The sequence below is a fragment of the Gadus chalcogrammus genome, chromosome 6 (assembly GCF_026213295.1).
Source record: "Gadus chalcogrammus isolate NIFS_2021 chromosome 6, NIFS_Gcha_1.0, whole genome shotgun sequence".
Lineage (NCBI taxonomy): Eukaryota > Metazoa > Chordata > Actinopteri > Gadiformes > Gadidae > Gadus > Gadus chalcogrammus.
In genome coordinates this window covers 16,295,677-16,319,521 of record NC_079417.1, presented here as the reverse complement: position 1 = coordinate 16,319,521, position 23,845 = coordinate 16,295,677, and the positions used below count along the sequence as shown (strand labels likewise).

Here is a 23,845-nt window from a genome sequence, read left to right as displayed (position 1 = left end):
CCCGCCTATAGCAGGGTCCAGACCCCGCCTATAGCAGGGTCCAGACCCCCCCTATAGCAGGGGCCAGACCCCGACTATAAGGGGGCCGGACCCCGCCTATAGCAGGGGCCAGACTGCCCTAGCAGGGGACCAGACCCCCCCCACCCCCACACACACTCACACACACCCAAATATAAACTTTTGTATCAAGAAAGAAAGACCCATCATCATCATGCCGTGCATATTTCCACACGTGAGAGTCTTCATGCTGTCTACGCTTCAAACTCGTGCATGTTACAGAAAATATGCAACAGCGACCCCTGGGGTCAGACTTTACGGCGGGTAGCGGCGTAACCCCGGAACCAAACTGTTGCGCTTTATTGAGATTGGCGCCTTTGGGATGGTTTAGGATAGTACTTTGACACTGGTTAGCGAAGGGGAAAACGGCGTTATTGTGCATATCGTTTTAGCCCTACGTTTAAAAAATGATTGGTCAACAGCATATCAACTCTTTCTTCTCACCAGTTTCAAAAAAGAGAGTTTCAAAGGAATTAGGTAAAACCGAAAAGCATGCCGAAGAAGTTCAGGTGAGCGTGTTTATTTATTTATTTTTAATGTTAAGCATACTTGTTACATTGATGTTGTTTGATGTTATACATGTTATACATTGTATATTCGAAAGTAATAAAAGTACTGTGTTGCTCTGCTAACATGCTCACAAGCGTCATTGTTGTGACTCGTTTGTTTCACGTGGCTGGATCATGGACCTATAAAGAAGGCTGGATCAGTTGGTACATCCGCTTGCAAATATGTTGTTCAAGTTAGGGTTATGCCAAAGATGCATATCATCAAATCGGGTCTTACCAGGTTTACTAATTCCCCAAACTTTATGTTTTTCTAAATTAATGAAGATAACGCCGAAGAAACTGAGGTCCTCAAATGTGGAACAAAAGTCGTCATCGCCACCACAGCTTTCATTGGAGCAGCTGGAAAGAATGGCCAAAAATAAGAAAGCAGCGCTTGACAAGATTAGAGCAAAAGCAACGCCTGCAGGTTTCGGAGAGACTTGGAGAAGAGAGCTGGCTGCAGAGTTTGAAAAGCCATACTTCAAACAAGTAACATGGACGACAATAGTCGTACTCTTATCACATTTCTTTCAACCCGTAATTGGTAGTGTCAAGTATTAAATACAGCTATTTTCTCTCTATCTCTGATAGTTGATGTCCTTTGTAGCTGATGAGAGGAGCCGTCACACCGTCTACCCACCGGCTGATCAAGTGTTCAGTTGGACAGAGATGTGTGACATTCAAGATGCAAGTTAATATAATGACTGGTCGAGTTATTATGGTCAATTTTTCTGTTGGTTTCGTTGTATCCAAGAAGTATACAGGACAGCTTCGTTTTCTGTTTTAGAATTCTTTGCCATCCATATTTGGTTGCAGAATACTTCATTAATCTTTGGTGAAATTGTCTTATGCAATTGCTCTGCCGAAGACAGAACTGACTGTAATTATTTTAATTGTTTTAATAATATATAGAACCGTTATTGAGAAACTAAGCAATAACTGTTGAAATTTGTGTTTTTTAATAGTCATTGAAAATAAAAGTTACGAATGCTGCTAAGGTCTTAAGACCAAAAAAGCATCACTATATCCTCACAAATGTACACATTCTGTGTTTGTACAGGTGAAAGTAGTGATTCTAGGCCAGGACCCTTACCACGGTCCCAACCAAGCACATGGACTCTGTTTCAGTGTGCAAAAGCCAGTTCCCCCTCCCCCCAGGTAAATAACCAATGCATACATACAATTATGAACAGAATTTGAAGAAGAACAGTGTTGACTTAAATGTATTGCAGAGATATGTACTTAAGTTGGCAACTAGCCTAGCTAGCACTGGGTCGTACCGTCCCGTAATATCACTTTGGACTACAAGAGGTGATTGCTGGCACTGCAGTGTCAAGTCTGCCCTCAGTCCAACATGAGAGGATAGCGCTGCCCAGACGGCGTATTCTAACATCTTGTTGATCATGTCAAGAGATGTGACCTATATTAAACGTTGTGCTTCCGGTCTCAGTCTCGTGAACATATACAAAGAATTGTGTACCGACATTGATGGCTTCAAGCATCCTGGACATGGAGATCTAAGCGGATGGGCAAAACAAGGTAGCATTTTTGTACGGTTTTAAGAATGTGTGTGTGTGTGTGTGTGTGTGTGTGTGTGTGTGTGTGTGTGTGTGTGTGTGTGGTGTGGTGTGTGTGTGTGTGTGTGTGTGTGTGTGTGTGTGTGTGTGTGTGTGTGTGTCCAAGGTTATAGTAAACCGTTTTCTTGGATCTTGCAACCCCTTATCACAGAAACCATCTCGTTAATCTAGAAGGGCGCTTATCTCCCTCTCTACGTGATGCTTACTTTGTCTCAAACATTCTTTCCTTCAGAGTGTGTCCCCCACCAAGATTATTTCTCTCCAAGGCTCTTGATACAGTCCACTCAACCAACATTTACTCCAACTGCCACAATGTTCTTGCGGCCCATCCTTGTCCATGCACGGAGCCCCAGAGTGTGTTCACCACCATGGTTGTGTTTGCTTCCCAAGGGGTGCTGCTGCTTAACGCGGTGCTGACAGTGCGGGCCCATCAGGCCAACTCCCACAAGGACAGAGGCTGGGAGACCTTCACCGACGCTGTGATCAAGTGGCTGAGCGTCAACCGGGAAGGAGTGGTCTTCCTGTTGTGGGGCTCATACGCCCATAAGAAGGGAGCGACCATCGACAGGGTGGGTGTATTATTTGCCCTACTGCCTTTTTATTAGGGGTGGGAAAAATAATCGATTCTTCAATGCATCGCGATTCTCGCTAGAACGATTCTGTCTCGATGCAGATATATTAATAATCGGAATTAAAAAATATTTATATATTATTATTTTATTTTTTTCATCTTCAATTTATCTTCAGTGTGTATTGGCCAATCTGATTTGTCTTGACACGATTGCGATTCAGCCTATGCATGGCATGCGCGCAAACTCACAGCCAGACACAAGAACTCGTTCTAATTCAAGAGCAGCTTTTCCTTTAATGATATAGAAATGAAAGATTAGAAATAAAATAAAACTGAAACCTATTTTTTGCATGCTTCCATATTGTGTTATAATGCAAGCTGCATTGATTGTTGCATTGTTCATAGAAAGTCATATTTGTGACAAAAGCTTTCTCTCTTATGAAATATTAGATTCGTTAATTCATCTGTTGATGTCTTTAATGATCATCACAAAAGGAGGATGTGATTAGCAAACTCCGAGTAGCAAACCCAGATGTATACATATATTTTTGAAAATCACGCATGGAAATGTACATAACAAAATTTGTTGCATCGAGATGCATCGATAATCGCTTCAGAATCGAATCATTGACCTCATAATCGAAATCGAATCGAATCGTGAGGTGCCAAGAGATTCCCACCCCTACTTTTTATGTATTGAGTGATGAGTGATATTGAGTGATTTTATTTCATGTGACCTGTGTAAATTTTGCAATGTTGCCGTCGCATTTGTTCTAAATCTGATGATATATATTTTAGAAAGAATAGGAGTTGTATATGTTCTCACTCCGAAGTTATTTTATTTGCTTTTAGTCTTCTTGGTTGTTATTCAGAAAAACATCCTGTAAATATTTTTTTCTGAGATTGTTTTTCTAGTCTGCTATTTACGAAAAACAATGAAAAATTAAATCTACTTCTGACTTACAGAAACGTCACCATGTCTTGCAAGCTGTTCATCCATCTCCTTTGTCTGCTCATCGTGGGTTCCTTGGTTGTAAGCACTTCTCCAAGGCTAACGGGCTGCTGAAACTATCTGGGACGGAGCCTATAAACTGGAGAGCACTCTAACTCTTTATGCTGCCTTATACTGTTATCTGTTTTAAGATGAAAATCACACTATATTTTCTACAGCTTTTCAAGTTCAAACCAATCTATAAGCTTTCATTTGTCTTTTGGAATGATGCTGTTTTTGGTCGGTTTTAGATACTTAAAACACTTTACCACTCTGCCATGTTGACTCATGTTCAGTCAATATAACTTTCACAACTTGAACAAAAATGTTATTTTATAATTGATTATATTCTGTACATTAAAGATTGTTTTTTTCCCGGGCTGTTTCATAGGTACTAGGATATTAAACTGTTATTAACCTATTTTCCATGATGTCAACTGCTTAAGTTTTTATGCAGAAATAAATTATATATTTGAAGACCTTTTTTAAGTTATTAGAATCTATTCAAGCCGATCAAATCAAGCAGTGCAGTTAAGGGTGGTTAGTACTCTTTCAATTATCATAGAAATAAACTGCATTGGTAGGACCGAGCAACACGGTTTCAAGTTGAAATGTAATGAGGAAATTGGATTGAAATGGAATCAAAGCCTCTGCTATTCATTATGAACTTATTATGGATAGAGCTTAGTGGAATTGTTTGCTTTTACGTGATGTGGGCGTATCTGGAGTGACGCCATTACGTACATTGATTCGGGAGCACGGAAGAGTTGGCTGTATGCTGCTCGGTTTAGTTCTTTCTTTTTCCAACTGCTTTTATTTTCTGAAGTTAGGAATCGCGTCTAGATAAATACCTGACAATGCCTGTAGCCAGCGTACCAATTAGAGAGGCTCGCATCCCTTTTCGGTTGCTTCAGCAATATTTGTTTCTACTGAAGACATATCCAATTCTTACCAAATCTGTAACGAGGTCAGTACTCTGCATGATAAGTAATTTATTAGTTAACATTGCATTTATTAGAAAGTGGGTTTCAGCAGCCACACGTGTTTGTATTATGAAAAGTTAGCTTAAACTAACAGGCGGTAGTTTCAAACAGTGAGAAAGAAAGTGTTCTGCATGACACAATTCTAAATAAATAGATACTAGAAAAAAATACTTTTGCAGTTGTTCAGGTTATGACGTAGCCTACCACTGTGTACTTAGTGGTTACAACCTTATGGACCCTTGTTCTGAGGATGTCAACGTTTAACCAATCAGTTTTCCTACAAAAAAACATCCATATTATAATCTTACTTTTATTGGTATTTATGCTTTGCTTTAAAAATAATTATGCACCTTTATTTTCAGCGGGATACTTTCTTCTTTAGGAAACCTTCTATCTCAATTCCTGGAAGCTAATAAAAGCGCCAAAAATGGGAAGCCAGTGAAAGAGATTAACAGAGCAGCAGCCACACGCTATGCAATATTTGGGTAAATGGTCGAAAATGCATTTTAATTAAAATAAATTAACCTTAAGATGTATGACATTGAACCAGACTTGAATACATTGATTTTGACCTCATGACTGAAATCAAATAGAAAGACAAATCACAGTGAGGACAGACATGTCCCAATTGGTTCCAGGTTGTTTCTAACGGGGCCACTCAGCCACTATTTCTACCAGCTGATGGAGGTGTGGATGCCAACCACAGACCCCTACTACATTGTCAAGCGTCTTCTACTAGACCGCCTGATCTTTGCTCCAGTTTTCCTGTTCATCTTCTACCTGGTCATGAACACCCTGGAGGTGGGTAGGCCTACTCGTCCAAGCCCTGGACTGATGCCAGCTATTTGGGGGTCATTCTTTCTAACCCATGTTGAACGATGAATTATTGACATATTTTTAATAGAGAAACATGCTTCCTTGGAAAAGCATTGTTTTAAGTTGCTTATCTGGCATTGCAGATCTTTCCATCATTGTATTAGCAGCATTATCTTTGTATTGGCTATCTCAAAACACTTTAATTATCTCCAACGGGGAATCTAGATTTGTCCCCCCTGCACATAACCTCAGGGAGATTAGTACTTTGCTCAATACTCATATGAGGGATACAACACTGTGATAAGACAGTTATTGTCCGTCTTAAAACTGAAAAAAAATTCTTTGCTCCAGTTTTCCTGTTCATCTTCTAAGGAGATGAACAGGAAAACTGGAGATGAACAGGAAAACGGAGTCTACCTCCATCCGGAGGTAGACTACCTCCGTCTTAAAACTGAAAAAAAAACAATAAGTCTGTCGTAAAATTGAAAAAAAAAACGATTAAACAATATAAACCGTGGAACATAGAAATCCATTAAAAGCCCCAATTAATAAAAACACTATAGAATGGCAGACTGTCTGTTCTACTCTTTACTTTTCTTCTGGCTCAGACCTCCATAGCCCTTTCTCGAAAAGGCTGGTGCCATAATTGTGATGCCTCCTGTCAAAAGTATCATTGCATTGGGGGAGGATACCTTATTGAATCTCTCTATTACTCATTATTACAGAAGCCATTGTATAGTGGATAAATATTAACATAATTGAATTGAACATTTAATTTAATTATAAATATTTGTATTTTTTTTTCTTACTTTTTATGCATAATTTTGTGAAGGGCATGTTTCACTAATTTTTGCTTGCTCATTTCAGTCAAAGGGGTTGGCCGACCTACAAAATAAATTGGAAGATACTTACTGGACAGCTCTGAAGATGAACTGGAGAGTGTGGACACCTTTTCAGTTCATCAACATCAACTTTGTACCTGTCCAGGTGCGTGTCATCTATCTTTCTTTTTTTTTTAACCAATGTTATTGATTACCTGTGGCTCATGGAGAAAAAAAATGGGAGCCGTAAATGTACATGAATTACATTATACTTGTTAATGAATGGAAATGCATGTTGAACAATCCAAATGAGGTTTATATAAGGTATGACATCAGACAAAAAGTATTATTTACTAATGTAATGCAAATATATCTTTAAAACCTTGTATGAGACAAAACAACCGGACAATTTGTTAAACTCTATAATTCAACTAACTATTTTATCATATAAATATAATAAAAATAATGATATATAGATAAGATAAAATCATACACAACAATGAGAATTATTCATAATCCTCACATTAAAAGGGTGTCTGGATTTCATTCATCTAAAAATGAATAGACGGTACACAACAATACATCATAGACCTCATATAAATGTATTCAAATTCCAACGGTTCTTGATTGCATCTCTCATGTTTCCCTGTCTCTTTTAGTTCAGAGTGCTGTTTGCCAACGGGGTTGCCTTGTTTTGGTATGCCTACCTAGCATCTGTCCGGAAATGAAAGCTTGTGACATGGTTGTTTGGTAAAGCATCTTCTTGTAGCATCTTCCATCATGGAAATGGAAGAGAAAGAAATGCTTTGCAACACCTGAGGCACCTGAGTGGCCAGAGCAGGGAGCTGCTACTACCCGGCTATGACTCGCTGCTACGCCCCGCTGTCTCCATGGTCATATAAACAACGAGTCAGATTCAGAAGGTTGATCAATTATTTGATCTGTTTTTTTAGTTTCCCTCAATGACAATAATCCAGTACCATGATTAGGCAAACTTTCAACAAAAAATGTAATAACAAGATAAGTTCACAATACCAAATGAGACAAAAAGCGAACCAGAGCATGATTATTCATCATTCATTCATAGATTATAGAAAAATAATCATGTCACTGTTGGCATTAAGTCAAGTTATAAAAAATAATTATTCAGCTGTTATTATGAACCTTGAAAAAGGGGCATTTTTAACAAGTGGCAAGGTGATATGATTACAATATATACAGGTATATCATTCTAATCAGAGGGAGCTATGAACATTGAGGCTTTCTTTTAGCTTTTGATTTGGAAACTGCAGGAACAGATCGAGTTGACGGCATCTGACGTCACTAAATATGTCACTTTGTGGTTCTGAATTGTCTTATGCGGTATGTTTTGTCAAATTACTTTGTTTAACTGGAGTTCTAGTTTATATTGTGGAGAAAGTCCAAGTCTTGTCAAATTAGACAGCTAACCAAACATCTACTAACGGAGAGGGACTGAAATTGAAAATTAAATTAAAGAAATGATCCTGTAAATTGTGATAACTTTTTTTATGTCTGGTCACAGGCCACAACATTCGCTTTTAGCGTGAACGTTGCTTTTATACCATCTGTAAGTGGAGCACTATAGTTTTGAACACATGACGCGGTCAGAAACACATGATGGACAAAAAGTGATAAGTTAGCTCTGAAAAGCATTTTCCACATTTAATAAAAGGTCAGACACACGTTATGGTCAAAAGTTAATTTCTCACTCTGAAAAGCATTGAGTTGATATTTTCTTTCCCTTTCTATTCAAACGTGTTCCTAAAATAGCCGAGGGCTGTATATAAACCTTGTACAAACGTCTGGAAGTCAACTACCATTGTTTTAAACACAAGACACAATGTCTAAGGTCAGAAACACATGGAAAAATGGAGCACATGAGATAGTATGATAATGTGAATGAGATAAGAGAGTATGATAGAGGGCAGATTATGATAGTGTTTGAGAGAATATGAAAGTGAATGTCAGAGTATAATAGGGAATGAGAGAGATTATGGTAGTGTGTGTCAGAAAGAGAGTATGAAATTGAATGTGAGAGAGTATTGACGTGAGTGTGTGAGAATGATATTGTGTGTGTGAGAGGATGATAATGTATGAGAGTATGGTAGTGAATGTGAGGGATTATGATAGTGTTGAGCGAAGTTAAGTATGAGCTATTCTATGGCCTCTCATACCATCCTAGACCTTTAACGTCATAGCCACGTTCTAGACATATAACAAATATATGCAATCCTTGACCTACAAAACAACCTAACGACCCGAGACCCATAACATCACAACCACTTAATCCTAGACCTTTATCGTCACAGCTACATGATCCCAGACCTATAACATAAGAACCACACAATCATAGACCTATTATGTCACAACCACACAATCCTAGACCTATCCAGTCACAGTAAAACATCCCCCAGATTAACTATTGTTCCTGGGACCAATCAGAAAAGCCTTGCTGTGAGGAAACAATCCCTAGAGGGTGAGGAAACAAGGCTATAATGTGGACGTCAAATGGCATTAAAGGGACACTCCACTTCACCCATTTGCAGTAAGCTTTGTATCGTCAGAAACCCAGTCATATTTTTGAATGGTCTTGCATCATTCCCTCATTTTCCCCTGATACGGGAGAGATCCGTATCTACCTCTAACACTTTCTGTTTTAAAATGACGATTTTTGCGTCATTTAAAGCAGGAAGTGTAAGAGGGGGAAGGGCTCTAACAAACTACAAGCACATTACAGATAAGTGCCAGTGGGTGGGACTTAGGGGTGTATGGTATAAACGGTATAGAGAGTACACCGGTGTGAATTTAAGCTACGGTATGGATTTTTGACGTTACTGTGTAACTGTCAGATCAAACAAGTACTAAAGAAGCAATGATGTAATACCAGAGAGGCAGTCGTTTATTCATATTATCATCTGCTGCACACAGCAAAAAGCGGTGTTCTATACGATATTCTAGAACACTCCGGGAGCTCCGGTGCGAGACCTGGAGCTCAATTTCTAAATGATATATATAATATATAGAAATCTATAATACACACGGCCGAAAGATGTGTGTGCCTCTGGATGATATTATGAATAAATGACTGCGTCGGGTTCTCCAACGTCTCTGGTCCTTCCAAATCAATCTGAAGTCCTGGTACATCTGGACTTCATAGAGTCAAAGCCAATGTTTCTTCCCCCAATTCCTTCTCCACCATGGCCGAGAATCAATACACGGGTCTTATTTCCGTTATAAATTGATACCGACGCCCGACCCGCGCCCGAAGGAAAACATTAGAATTACAGTATTGGGTGTTTGGCGTGGTGCTTTAGATTGCTGTGCAAAACAAGCACATCATCCACTGTAGACGGTTTTAGTTGACTCCCCCGCTCCTTAATAACATATCCAGCACGGGAGAAGTCTCGTTGGCATTGCCAAACCCGCGACCGACCCGCGCTGTTCAGACGTCCGACCCGACCCTCACCCGTGTCCGACACAGTATTCTTTTTAAGCCGTTTAATCCAAATTGTGCGGGTCATCCGCTGATTGGCTGTTATGTTATGTTGCTGGAGTGAACGCTGATTGGCATTGTGGGAGTTGTCGTCTTCAATCCAAGCGCCACAAAGTCACTGTCTGCATTTTCTCGGTCAAGAAGTCACCAAATTAGAAATTTATGTTACTATTCGACAACATATATGACCCACTTTCAATACTGATTCAAGTCTCCACAGGTAACATTCTCCTTTAAGATGCCATTGATAGCTTTGAATGCTCATCAGCATTAAAATACGGTACATTACAATCACCTATGTCAGCCCCCAGGCAAAGGCTTTAGGCAAAAACTTGCCTTTAATACACTGGAAAATTTAGGGATTGCTTTAACAGGGATTGCTTTAACAAGCATTGGTCTGAGGCAGCGACTAACACAACTTTTATGTTTCGCTCCTGTAAAAGATCAGGGCATAAAACAAAATAAACCAGCAATGGGTCTGTCAAAGACCCTTTGTGTTTAAGGCCAAATAACAGCTCTAACAGGAAAAAAAGACAATACAACCATACAAGGCAAGGTGCAATTTACCTCAAGTCATCCATACTATACAATTACAATTGGCATGTGGACAGTCAAAATTTAGATTATTTGGAAAATATAAAACAGGAGATGTGTTTGATGATGAAGGAAATGTGGCTTCATAACATGCATTTTTCTTATGCATTCCAAATACCCAGAGCCTGAGCCATTTTATATAAATGCTACTCTGCTTTGGTTCAATGTAGTTCCTATGTCTTATTGAAACAAACCCCTATTTTAAGTCTTTTACCAATGTATGTTGTTTAAATAGAAAATAATTTCTAAATGAGATTCCAAAACAGCCAATTCGAGATGGAGAAGAAAAAACTTGAGATGTAGAAATATAATAATTTATTAAATAATTGTACTAGGCAAAAGTTGAAGTTCCCCTCACACCATGTTGAACACTGGTGAACAAGCCATGTTAAGAGATCGCCTGAGTTGGTCTCTTGATTCTGTCTCAGAAAATGGCGCTCAGACTGACTTGACATGTACACAGAAAACGGTTTCCCATAATTCCGTACAACATGATTTCAACTGTTTATCACAGAAATGTGTAGGATGAACCTTATGATAGTCTCGCGATAGTCGCCGACAATGAAAGCTGCTATTTAAACAAAATGTGTTAGGAACAATTAAGGGTATAGGTCTCCATAATACAGTAATGCAGCTGAAAAAATTCTAGGTGCTGGCTAATTCTTAGCTGCTCATTAATGACATGTAGCTGAATCATAATTGTAGGTCACTTAGGAAAAACGTTCTACATTATTTGAGATTATGTATATTAGTTACTAATCTTAAATAATGTCCCCATTAATATCGATAGTATTAATTTCGACAGAAGTTCAAAACAGATGGACACATTCCCCTGCAAATATCCTCACAGAATTATTCTTGGATGGGGAGGTTAGGGCTGTAGCTTAAAATGACCTGACCTGATGGACAATTTCCCCTACAAATATTCGGACAGAATTATTCTCGGATGGGGATGTTAAAGCTGTAGTTTAAAAGGACCTGGGCATATCTGTAGACAATGCTTATCGATAGTGATTTCAATAATATGATCAATATATCACATCCTAATCCTATAACTGATATTGTGTACCACTCGGTTGCAAAGAGTGGACAGAAGACTGCTATTGAGTTTTTGGAATTCTGAAAGAAAGTCTCCTGCTACTAACTAGGAGTGGCTCAATCTAGCACATCGTGTTTTTCCCCAAAAAAGTATATAGAACGCAAAAAGGAAAAACAGAACAGTTTAATCCAAGGGCAACACTTGCAATCAATATACAACCGGATGCATCCTACAAACACAGCTATTTGTTCAATCTGATGTTTGACATGAATGCAATGACAAAAACACAAAATAATCCTTACAAAGTTTGACAACCAAATTAAATGTTTCGAATAATATCAAAAATATATTTACGATAACAGAAAGAAAACATAACCTCTGGTGACTACATCGCAACCACCCAACTCAATCTGGTACAGCCCCCCACGTCTGTGCGTGCACTTTTGTCGTCATGTTATTATTTTAGGTACGGAGCCATACCGCAGGTGGGAATGTTACAAACACTGTCGGAGAAAACTTGCTTTGTTGCAGAAGAGCACAGCTACGGCTGTGACAGTTTGAGGAGCTGGACAGAGCAGAGACCTTCGTGGAGCAGAAGGACAGGACCACAGCGAAAGGTACAAACCAGTAGTAGTCACAACGGGACGTTGGCCCTGCCCACAGTACATTAAAAGACGTGGGGGAGAAATGCAGCGAAGTGCATTCCATTTTTTGTTTATCAAAGTCATTCTCTAATGGGAATTGGAGCGTTGAACAGGACCCCTGGAGTCTGCTCGTTGAAAAGGTACAGACAAAAAGGAGAGGGGAAGAGAGTGAGTGAGTCTGGGGGCGGTCAATGCACAAGCGGAGAGATGAGTTGGAGGGTTAAAGGGGGGCATCACGCGGCCGACCGTCGCCGGATCACAAAGGCTCCTCGCTGTAACTGTCCCAGGTATATCCTCATCTTGGTGCTGTCGCTGGTCTTCCGCACCCAGATCTAGAGGAGGAGCAACAGTAGCTGTAAGACACATTCTTTCCCTGTGGGTCTGACAACACACAGAGCACTCAACACACACCAGAATTGGTAATGCCTTCGTTAAAGAAAGAGGCCTTTGCATGCATGCATACATGAAACCATGCTTTTTCAATGCTTTCATTCAAGAAAGCATCACCCTTTCCAATGTGCTCTGATTGTGTGGGGTGGGGTTTGTCGGGTCGCATGAACACATTGTGATTGTCTTTTGGGTCCCAAGATGAAAAAGTTGAAGAAGCCCTGGTTCAGGAACCCATTTCCCAACAGGGATTCATACCAATTCAGATACTCGTTGGATAATAAAATACTGAATCTACATGCTAATTATTAAGAAGAGGCTTTTTTCCAAAGCAACTTCCAATGAGTGCAATCAAAAATTATGAAAGAGTGCAAGAACCCTTGTAGTACATAGAAATTTATATAACTTATGAAATAATTAAGAAATGGAGCCTGCCTCATTGGTTCCCACAGAGCAGATGACACAGCTGATCTTGGTGTTGTCCTTTGACTCTAGGTAGATGGCCTGGCTCTTATGGTACCTGCAAGAGTGGATCATACACAAGCATTAACAACACACATTTACTATGGAGGACAGTAAGAAGGTTGCTATTTAGTCAGCAAAAATAAAATATATTTGTTAAAAATATATTATAAATTATATTAGATAGGTCGCAAGGAAATGCACTTAATTAACAAAATTATACATATTTACTTTTTTTTTAAAATTATTTTCTTTCCATGCATACATTGTTCTCAGAAGGTAGTGCAATGCATCTTTCTACAAGACTTTCCCAACCTACAACCAGCCTTTGTTATGATACATTACCTTTAATTTATTCATGTTTATAGCCCCTTAAAGTGCAGACCCTCCAGTTCTCACACCGTATGCGCTTGGTAGACATTATAGAAACAAAAAGCCTACAAGCAAGTTTGCTAAGGTCTTAAAACCTTCCAAACAAAAGCCTCCATCAAGCTGATGCACGCAGAGTTTCACCTGGCAGCATTAGAATACCTATAGGGCCATCTAGTGGCCAGTATGCATTATACAATACTAATTATACAAACACTGGGATGACTGCGGGACACATCCGCGATACAACAAGAGACACAATGAAGCAACATTTGGCCACAACTATGACAACGGTGGGAACAGACCATCTTTTGTCGTAGTAGAGCTTCCCTTCCTCTATGCGGGCCTCATAGCGCTGGGACGGGATCTCCACGGGGGTGGTGGGGAGGTGCTCCGGAGACGAGGGAGATACTGGGGGAGCACATTTACAATGAACTCATGTCTGCATATTACTGTCAAGTTTTGGACTGACATGATATAATATATGGAACAGGCAGATCATTCATTGTGCCCGTCGTGTTTGAGTGTTAATGTATTGCCATGAAATAAAGTATGTGGCATTTTAACAAGATATTTCCTAAAATTGTAAACACATATTTATATTTCAAATATGGGGTTTAATATCTGTATTCCATCATCATGTATTGAAGATGTCTTTAGAAAGCATTATGTTAATATTATACAATTCAGTGTAATTATTGTCCTTGGTTAAGCCCATATTCCCCGGCCTTATGAACTTGAACATACCTGGACGTTTTGGTGATTTCAACTGCGAAGAGACCATATTGAAAAATTATAACAAAAACAACACAAAAATATATAAAAATATGTTGGCTCTTTAGAAAGTGACATGCCAGAATTACCTTGTTTAGCATTCTCAGATCCTCCATGATCTGTTCGTCTGTTAGCAAATAATTTAACTGAGGTGTGCTGAGTTAGGGGAAGTGTAGCATTTATACATTCATGAAAGGTACATCTTCCTAATAAAAACAGGTTCACTGCCAAGCATATTTACAGTTAGGTACCTCGATGTGGCTCATAAACTTGACAGAGTATGCAAATACAAATGTTTTGAGAAAAAAAAAAGAAGGAATTATATATGTACTGTATATATGGCATAATAAATAAAATAGTCTTTCCAAGCCATTACCCTAAGAAGCAACAATACACAGAGCACAAGTAGAGACTTAACGTGCCATTACCCTAAGAAACAACACACACGCAGAGACTTTCTCCTCAAAAAGAAAAGGATATCAGGAGCGGGTTTCCTGCGTTTGTCTGGAATGGGGACCGGATCATTCGGTCTTCTCCTCAGCTTTCTGGTCGTATTGGGTTTCATCTCCATAGAATCTGAAATACCAAACATTTATGAAATTACAGATTCCAGTTTGTGTTTGTCGGTTAATAAAAGGGCTAGAGTATTTAAAATTGTCCTAATACAGTCTCTAGCTCTTTCCACGAATGAATCACACCTTAATGATAGCCATGATAAGGTTCATAGTTGGAGGCTTCAATTGGTTAACATCAAAGAGAACGTGGGATCCCATATCGCAGCAGAAGTAATTTTAGTATGAGCACAGCTAATACTGCCAACACAAATCCAAACTATTTTAGGAAGGTGCTCCTTCAGATCTTTTAAGGCCAGAACAGGAAAAAAAATTGAATTTTGTTCAATCAGGAACACAGCCTCTCTGATCTCTCCACAACACAGGGCCTGGGATGGCATACATGTGCTGCAGCTCTCCGCTTACCACCCGTCAGCTCCATTGTCACTTTCTCATTCTCAATCATCTTCTTCTTCTCTTCTAGTTCTGCGATGAGGTTCTCCTTCAGCTCCACCTTCTTGTCATCAAACTCCTTCACCGCAGCCTTTTTCTCTTTGATGTAGTTCCGCTCCACCTGTTCGGTCTTCAGGGCAGAGGTTCACATGGGCCCATACAAGGTTAGGATTAAATTCACACACACACACACACACACACACACACACATTGACCAGTCTCATATTAGAATAGTTTTGGAGAGTGGTTCCATCTTCTCATTGAGTGACTTGAACAAAAATGTGGTCCAACCAGGAGCACCAGTACCATGCATTATAAAATAATCAAGCGGCTGAGCATAAAGAGCTGCTGTCCAATATACTGCATCTGGTAAATCCTAGATAAAGAATGTCTACTCATTCTTGAGTATAAGGAGAATAGCCAATGGGGAGGTGGAGTAGAGCGCAAACATGTTTGCTTGCAAGATGCTTTTTTCCTTCCTCCGGTTGCAACAAATGAATCAATGCAGCAGTCAGAATGATGTTGTTCATATAGTCTATGAAAATGTACACTATTCCCAGACAGTTTGGGAGATTAACAATTAAAAAATAACATTGACAAAACATCATTACTTGGAGATATATTCCTATACTCTTCGATGCAAAGATATTTAGTTTCCCTGAGGGAAGCTGAATTCACTTGCCTATACACTAGCCACATCTTAAGAGGTAAATGTGGTCACCATGACTCAACATAAATTGTCATTAAAGCCAATTCTATCTGTGAATCTAAGCTTGACCGATAAGTGGGCTCCCATTCTTATACTGTTTCAAATTAAGCAAATCTAGAATTTTCTAAAACATCTGAGGTATGTGAAATGCAGGAGTCTTCAAAAGATGATAATGATTACCTCAAGCTGGAGAAAAAGATCTACAGGGAGAGAGCAATACAAGACACTTTTGTTAACGAACATTGCCAGCACAGGCAGACAAATTCATGTATAATTTACATCATCCTAGGTTACAGACAGGAATACGAGAATGTTTTCTAAAAAGAAAAAACATCTTGCCTGCATTGCGGAGCCTTTCTTTGTACTGCTGGTCCAGCTTTTTCATTCTCTTCTGGTACTCCTGCAGTGACCCTAAAAAAACAGCACTTTCACTTACTACAACAAACAACACTATTTACCCCAAGAGTGTCAGAAGGAAGAAGAAGCTGTGGTCAGAAAACCAAACCGACGACCCAGCATCGATACTTTTTTATTTGTAGGCGTCATCGGTCACATTCTTGTAATGCCTATCTGTAATCACCATTATAAACAAATTTTGGCTGCTGTCCATTACACGTAAGGTCTATTGACTTCTTAGACTCTTTTTTTTGTTTGTTACCTCAATTAGCTAATCCACTGTTAATAAACTTGTGTGATTGCTTCATGATAAGAAACGCAAGTGTCTTCTAAAAGATCGCCAGGCTAATATAGACTTTTTTAGGGCACTATGGTTCATATAATCCATAGTTAAACATCTTGTATGTCATTGCTGCAATTGTCGTGTTTGACAACAATGCGTGTCATGAATCAAATTATATTCAGCACAGTTAAATTGAGAAATTATTATTTCAATCATAATTTTGCAGATTCCTCTCAGCTATGGGTATATTAGCTTTCACTGAACAGGTTTTTGACATGCATAAATAATTTACATCCTCAACGTATACACTGAGAAATCTAAATACATGGCTAATGGAAAAACTTAGTGTGTTAGGTTGAATAAGTAAATTGAGTAGTTACGAAGCAACTGAGACTTGGCAAACAAGCATTATAAGGATCTATTCTGTAGTATAGAACATCTATATTAGAACATCTGCAACCACAGAGGTCGTTGACTAGGTAAACATTTAACACAATATATCAAAGGATCAATCATGACGACTTACACATTTAAAGAAAACGACATGACACTCATTCCAGCAAAAGTCCCCATTCCTGTTGGCAACTCTAAGGAGCAAAAAAACAACCCAGAAATTACCTTCTTGTAATTGCTGTAACTGTCTTTTTAGGGAGGCCAGTTTATCTTGGTACATCCTATAAGAGAATGAAAGAACAAACTTTAATCATCATTCCACTGAGTCCGTGAGATACAGATAAGTACTTTGTCCTCCTCTGGGGATAAATTATGAAATGTATTGTTACATCTCTTTATTAACTCATAATGGATCAAAACTCACTGCTCTTTAATTTCCACATAATCATCATCGTCATGCTTGGCGAGGTCGGTTTCACTGGCATCCTCTGTGTCTGAAAGGTTTTGGAACACGGACACATTGAATAAACAAGAGGACTACACTTAATGTTGCAAGTATAATGACGCATTCATCAATATTTTAACTTCCATTCAAACCCTCTCCAGAAATTCACACCCGAACATGTGCTCGCCAACAGGTTAATAGAGGGACCAGACCCACAGCGAGTATGTTAGGTAGGTGGCAAAGAAAAGCCCTGGATCAGATAACATGCGTGGCATGGGCAGGCTAATGGTGACGTACTGGTGGCTCGGACCGGTGGCTAACCTCACAAAATGAGGCAGTGAAATAACCCACAATTCAGAACAGTAGCATTAAGACAAGCAAAAGCTGAAAGTACAATTTGGCACGATCCTCTTAATCTTTAAACCTGACATTACTGTTAATGTGGCGCTCGTCCCCTTCGGCTTTAACTTGGATGTCAAGCGTCTGCTGCATGGCGGAACTACTGACGGTCCTTCCAACTGGTCCGTGTCTACTTCACCCCGTCACAGCGGCTGCTTGAGCTAACTTAGCATCGGAGCATCGGCGTCGCGATGTATGGACCAAAAAAACTTGCCATTCAAGTTCAGCTGCAGCAGCTAAGCTAATGCTAACTCACAGAGACGACAGAGAATAAAAAGGGTTCAGGCTTCGTACCAGCCTGACCCGGTAGTTCTGATCCGATAGCATCGACGCGTTAGCTTCAGTTAGCGCATCGCCATGTTAACAGGCGAGCCGGGCGCTGTTATTATCCGTTTGAAAGTATGGTCAACCACAGCTGTTCCGGTGGCTCTGGGAGGACGGGGAGGAAAATGTCAAACCTTTCAGCGTTGTCATCCTGTATTTTCTGTCCTTTACCCTTCCACTCCCAGGTCGGGTATAGTGTACTGGTTGGAAGGGCAGAGCTGGACCAACTCACCGCAGGGCTCGGTGACCTGTCAGTGTTCGCTGTTAACGTTACGTCGTAACCAGCCGGTACCTCAGTACTATGGTTAGTTACTTATAGTTTTGTACAGTCTACGGGTTACTATGGAGACTGGTTAGTTGCTGGTATAAAACAGTTATAGGTACTATGGGGGACTTGTTAGTTAGTATAATAAAACCGTTTACTTGTTACTATGGGGAACTGGTTAGTTACTAGTAAAAAACCGTCAACCAGTTATTATGGGGGGAATAGGTTATAAGCTAGTATAAAACATTCTACCAGTTACTATGGGAAACTGGGATAGATACTAGTATAATTCAGTATACAGGTTAATAAAGGTCACTGCTGAGGTGAAAGTATAAAACTATACGGGTTACTATTGAGGACCGGGTAGTTAATAGCATAAAACTGTACGGGTTACTATGGGGGACTTGTTAGTTTCCTTCCGGGGGACTGGTTCGTTAATAGAGACAGTATACGGTTACTAAGGGGACTGCCTAGTTGCTAGTCTAAAACCGTCTACGGGTTACAAACGGGGACTGGTTAGTTACATATGGTTAGAGGTTCTCCCTCCACATTGCCAATTAAAAGACAAAGAGGTGTTGCAAATACCGCGTTTTACTATAGGGTATATATTCACGACACACGTTTATATATAAGAGACGCGCTATTCCACGGGTTGGAAGTCCGACCAGAGGTGCTGCCTTTAGGGCTAACATTAAGACAGCTAAACGTAAGGCTAACAGGAGTTGTACTATTTATCTCCCAGACAGCTACCTGTAGGGCTAACTTGCTCCCAGAAATGGCATCATTAAGCTCCACATGGAGCCGTTCTTATTGTACGTCGCTAGAAGTACACATTGTAAACTATTTTATTAATTGAACGTTTAATTGCTGTGATTCAAAGCCATATTAGGTGAACGGTGCTCTATATACATCTGGACATCCCCAGCAAGTAGACCGAGCCAGGCTGGTGTTTACTCTGCTCTCTTTTCCTTTACCTTCTTCTGAGTCTCTTCCTCTGAAGCTCCTATCATCCTCCTCCTCCACACTGTCGAGTTCCTCTTCATCGTTATAATAGTCTACCATGGGTGATAGCAAAGTTGAAGCCATTTGTTTGCTTGTGAGATGTAAACAAATGCAAAAACCCAAACAATCGATTTGTGTTTTGCAGCTTGGAACAGCGCCTACAATTTCTAGGACCACCGATAACAAAGCTGCCCGTCGATTTGCCTGGATAAAATGTTAATGTTCACAACGTTAATGATAGCAATTCTCTGATGTATATTGAATACGTTTAGATTATTGTATGATGCATTATTTATTTGATACAATATGAGAGTTTATTTTTTATATTAAATAGGAGTTATATTTGAAATCTCTACAGGCATATATTTGATAACCGCATAAACTCTGGCCTATTTCTTTGTGTTTTTGAATCAACCTAAAGGGAAAAAACGATGTATCGTAATGCTTAAATGACTAAATTAAATTGAATTAAATCTTTAAATCAATCCCATCATATTTATTACTATATGTGTATCAATTGTACAGTTTCTTATATAATTGAACCCTAATGTGATAAGTAAGTAGGAATGAAATGCATTGCTATTCTGACTGGAAGGTGAACTCTAGTGCTCCTGATAACGCATTTTATTTTGTCCATTATATCCATCAGGTAGGCCTAGAAATAGAACTTGACACTGAAATTGAAAGGAGGACACTTGGAACTTGGAGTGCGTCTGTTATTTCCAAACAATGGTTTGTATTAGTTTATGCATTCACAAAGACCAAATTCTAAATTGTCGGATGATCCCACACTGGTGTGACGAGAATTCATCCAATAAGTCAGCATTAGGCCTACCTGATAACTACTAAGAACAGTTATCGGCCACGTGTGTAGATAGAAGTGTTTGTTTAACTGCTGTGTTTGTTTAACTGCTTTAAATACTACTACCTGTTAGCCTGCCAAATAACCATTGGACCGTTTTTGGATTGTCTAGGTTGGTTCTGTTTAAGCGACCAAATGGTTATAAAACACTGTTCTTTCCTTAAGTATAAGTTACCAACTGGATATAACATACTGCTCTTTCCTTAAGTAAAAAGCACTAAAGGGTTATAAGACACTGCTCTTTCCTTAAGTATAAGCGACCAAAGGCTTATAGCACACTGCTCTTTCCTTAAGTATAAAGGACTAAATGGAAGACACTGCTCTTTCCTTAAGTATAAGGTGCTAAAGGTGTCATAACACAATGCTCTTTCCTTAAGTATAAGGGACGAAAGGGTCATAACACACTGCTCTGTTCTTTGGTCATTATAAGCAACTAAAGGGACTGCTTTCTCCTTTGGTCAGTATAGGGGACTAAAGATTCATAACACATTGCTCTTTCCTTTGTTCAGTATAGGGGACTAAAGAGTCATAACACACTGCTCTCTCCTTTGGTCAGTATAGGGGACTAAAGGGTCATGACGCATTGCTCTTTTCTTTGCAATTGATTCAGAATCTTTCTCCTAGTTCAGAAGTGGGAGCTATAGGGACATTCCCATGTTTTTCTCATTCTAGATATTGTTAATATTGTGAAGTTCTTTAATAACCATGGCACCAGATTCAATTTATCTTACCCACAGTTTATTATTGTTGCACTCCGCAGATTACTGCTTTGCATATAAATCTGTGAAGGGAACTTCCCAAGTTCCCTCTCAAGCCCATTGTTTTGGCAAGATTTTCTATGCTTGATTGAGGTGATGTTATGAATCATCTGCTGCCTGATGTGACTTCAGGACAGCCACAATGACATATTTGAGGTAGTGGCTGGTTGCCAAAAGTTTAATTGCCCAATGGGATCAGGATCCTCTCGAAATGTAACTTCTTCAAGGAGTCAAATTATGCTCTTAACTAGTACATAGACTGTATCATCCACTCACTGACTCTGATGATAGACACAAATAACAAACCAAAATAAGCAGGATACTGTACTTTTACGTCTGCAAATGACAAGGATTTGATTACGACACAAGGGGGCAGTAGTGCAATATAGAATCGTCTATTCCAAAGGTAGCATATATCTATTTAAGTTTAAATACAACTATAAAAGCCGACCTCCATTAATGTAGAAATTATTCAAAGGAAAAATAATTCCTATTTTCCATAATTCAACTACTAGCAGAATTATTTTGCAACCACTCATTTACAATGTTCTTATGTTTCCATTGGACAAAAAAGACTCTTCTTAGCCTACGTATGTTATGATCTTTATGTTTTTGTTGAATTTGATCTAAATATACGCGCCATGTCTCTTTGCAGGCTGCTACACAGTCCAGGCAAGTAGACCAGTATACTAGTAGACGCAACTTATTTCCGCCTGTCAAAGTAGCTGTCAAACAAACCGCTTCGAGCAGCTGCTGCTGGAGGGACGAGGAGCACCAGGAAGTCCTGACTACTGACAGCACTTCGGAAAGTCACACCGACATCTTCAGCGTTGGACTAAATGTGTTGGATAGCGTTCGTTTTTCAACAGCTACACGAATTTAAGTGGTAAGTGTTTGTTTTTCGATAATAATACGAGAATGCGTTGCTGCTGTTCTGCTTGCAGTCTTAGTACTACTATTGAGCCCTGAACCCCTCGCTCATTCACAACGACACTTCCTCGTGGGTTCAACGAGGTACGCTTTGATCAAACTAAAAGTGCCCAAACCGTATGGTTTACATGTTTTTTAGTTTCAAGTCGTAGCACGCTACCTTGCTCTGCGACGTGTTTTAAAGCGCGCTGTTGTCCACATTCTCAATTGCTGCTTGTTTTACACGTCCGTCCGATGCCGTCCGCTAAGTGCGTAGTGTTGGTTTCACTAAAGTACTGTTGGACAGCTGAGGTCTACACCTGGACATCACCATGCACCTGGACATTGAAATCATATTTACATATTTTCCTTTATAGTATATCCTGATATGTCGCTTTGGCTTAACGGTTAAGCACAGTATGCCATTGACAGATCATGTTGTTCATACTGCAGGAGGTAATTTTAAACCAGACTGTTCCCGACGGGTTATCATCACAATGTGTATCATAACATTATGAATGATGGGTTATCTGTGTATCATCACATTGTGTATGACGGGTAACTATCACATTGTGTATCTTACCATCACATTTTCCAAGGCGGCTTATCATCACATTGTGTGTGACGGGTTATCATCACATTGTGTAGCCTATCTTCACATTGTGTCCGACGGGTTAAAATCACATTGTCTAGGACGGATTATGATCACATTGTGTATATTATACTCACATTGTGTAATACGGCTTACCATCACATTGTATAATAGTAGCCTACTACAATCGCCACACGATGACTCGGTGCTGGTTAATAAGGACATCATGGTAAATAAGGGCATGTATGATGTATAAGGACATATATGTTCAAATAAGGTCGTATGGTCAATAAGGATGTATCGGCCACATGACCCGTCGTTAACCGTTTTTTCTCTTTCAATGTTTCGCGTTATTGTGATCAGAACGATTTTCCCCCGCTGCTTGTTTCAGATCAGTCTCTCAAAAGACCCCGAGTTGGTTCATTTAACATCATAGTCCCAAATACAACAATATACCTTAAACCCGCACTTAATTTAGGCTATACATTTGTAAAATATTATCACTTCAATATTTTTGCTCCGTATTGTATAAATCAAATGTAGGTTAACGTGACGCGCTGAAAATGACAGATTTTGATCAGGGTACTGAAACCCAATCTGGCCAAACATGATGTCATCCTCCAGTGTGTATCGCGCATGAGGAGGAGCTGACAGCCGCGTTCTGGTTCTTATTGTCACAGGATTTGATATGAAAAAAAAGATTGTGTGCATCCTCAGAACTCACATATTTGCCATTATGTTCATTGTTAAAAACATTAACTAATTAAACATTTAACTAATCATTTGGGCTGAAGTATTACGGCATAGTACAAGCAACGTGTTTGTACAAGAGTAGGTCATCTTTTATCAATTAAGAGTAAATACAATAGGTATGTCTTTCATTTGTTCTGTGACTTTGATTATTAAAAACAGTAGACTATGCATAAATAAGGAGATAGCATTTAAGACACTTCATTGATTGTTCTCTGTGTATTTATTTACTTCTAGTGTTGGAATAGTTGATGAATAATGTTTAGCCTGGGTCTATTCATAGACAGTAACAAGATGCTCACCTTTAGAACAGCAAATATGAGCAGATTAGGGACAGGTAGGAGCTTCTCGTGACAAACACCACTGTGCTATTCATGAATCTGCACAAATCCCATCAAGAATAGGTTGCCTGTTTGCCTTTTGTGTTTGTGTGAATTCACGGGAGCATGAGAACATGGGCACATCAGCTGTTCTTGACCGGTCTGATTTGACTGTCAGAGAAAAGAGGAGTGGACTGGAAGACTGTTCCTGCAGTAGACCATGAATCAGAGCAGGAGGCATAAACCAAATTCAGCACCTGGACTTCACTGAACAAGGCTTTGGTTAA

General features: G+C 39.4%; 4 protein-coding genes across 8 annotated transcripts in view; 3 read left to right on the top strand and 1 right to left on the bottom strand.

Annotated features, from left to right (window-relative positions):
* Window positions 1-189: 189 nt before the first annotated feature.
* unga (uracil DNA glycosylase a) lies at window positions 190-4,401 on the top strand. Its single transcript, XM_056592856.1, has 7 exons — window positions 190-566; window positions 891-1,094; window positions 1,197-1,292; window positions 1,666-1,763; window positions 2,056-2,144; window positions 2,573-2,751; window positions 3,720-4,401. Exons 1-7 carry the CDS (start codon window positions 465-467, stop codon window positions 3,858-3,860), a joined length of 909 nt encoding a protein of 302 aa, XP_056448831.1. The 5' UTR covers window positions 190-464; the 3' UTR covers window positions 3,861-4,401.
* A 97-nt stretch (window positions 4,402-4,498) lies between these two features.
* On the top strand, window positions 4,499-8,713 carry pxmp2 (peroxisomal membrane protein 2). Its single transcript, XM_056592857.1, has 5 exons — window positions 4,499-4,711; window positions 5,090-5,212; window positions 5,366-5,528; window positions 6,411-6,530; window positions 7,024-8,713. The coding sequence occupies exons 1-5, from the start codon at window positions 4,602-4,604 to the stop codon at window positions 7,090-7,092; spliced, it is 585 nt and encodes a 194-aa protein (XP_056448832.1). The 5' UTR covers window positions 4,499-4,601; the 3' UTR covers window positions 7,093-8,713.
* Window positions 8,714-10,248: 1,535 nt separating this feature from the next.
* suds3 (SDS3 homolog, SIN3A corepressor complex component) lies at window positions 10,249-19,548 on the bottom strand. Of its 4 annotated transcripts, none has more exons than XM_056592853.1 (12): window positions 19,340-19,548; window positions 17,357-17,426; window positions 17,158-17,213; window positions 16,200-16,271; window positions 16,041-16,060; window positions 15,125-15,272; window positions 14,628-14,723; window positions 14,237-14,298; window positions 14,121-14,142; window positions 13,679-13,784; window positions 12,978-13,062; window positions 10,249-12,487 (listed from the first exon to the last, which is right to left on the bottom strand). In XM_056592853.1, exons 1-12 carry the CDS (start codon window positions 19,449-19,451, stop codon window positions 12,389-12,391), a joined length of 948 nt encoding a protein of 315 aa, XP_056448828.1. In that variant the 5' UTR covers window positions 19,452-19,548; the 3' UTR covers window positions 10,249-12,388. The 4 variants fall into 4 exon arrangements, with proteins under 4 accessions (XP_056448828.1, XP_056448830.1, XP_056448829.1 ...); XM_056592855.1 differs by lacking the exon at window positions 19,340-19,548 and adding an exon at window positions 18,235-19,333 and having other exon boundaries at window positions 10,250-12,487; window positions 15,125-15,281; XM_056592854.1 differs by lacking the exon at window positions 19,340-19,548 and adding an exon at window positions 17,812-18,217 and having other exon boundaries at window positions 10,250-12,487; window positions 15,125-15,281.
* The window catches only part of taok3a (TAO kinase 3a), a 57,392-nt gene continuing 50,811 nt past the window's right edge, over window positions 17,265-23,845 (top strand). The window contains exons 1-4 of one of the 2 annotated variants that reach the window (XM_056592851.1): window positions 17,265-17,607; window positions 18,286-19,923; window positions 20,017-20,099; window positions 21,643-21,873. The gene's annotated coding sequence lies outside the window, so the exon portion shown is untranslated. Of the gene's footprint in view, window positions 19,924-20,016; window positions 20,100-21,642; window positions 21,874-23,845 lie in introns of both variants that reach the window. The other variant, XM_056592850.1, reaches the window with a different exon arrangement.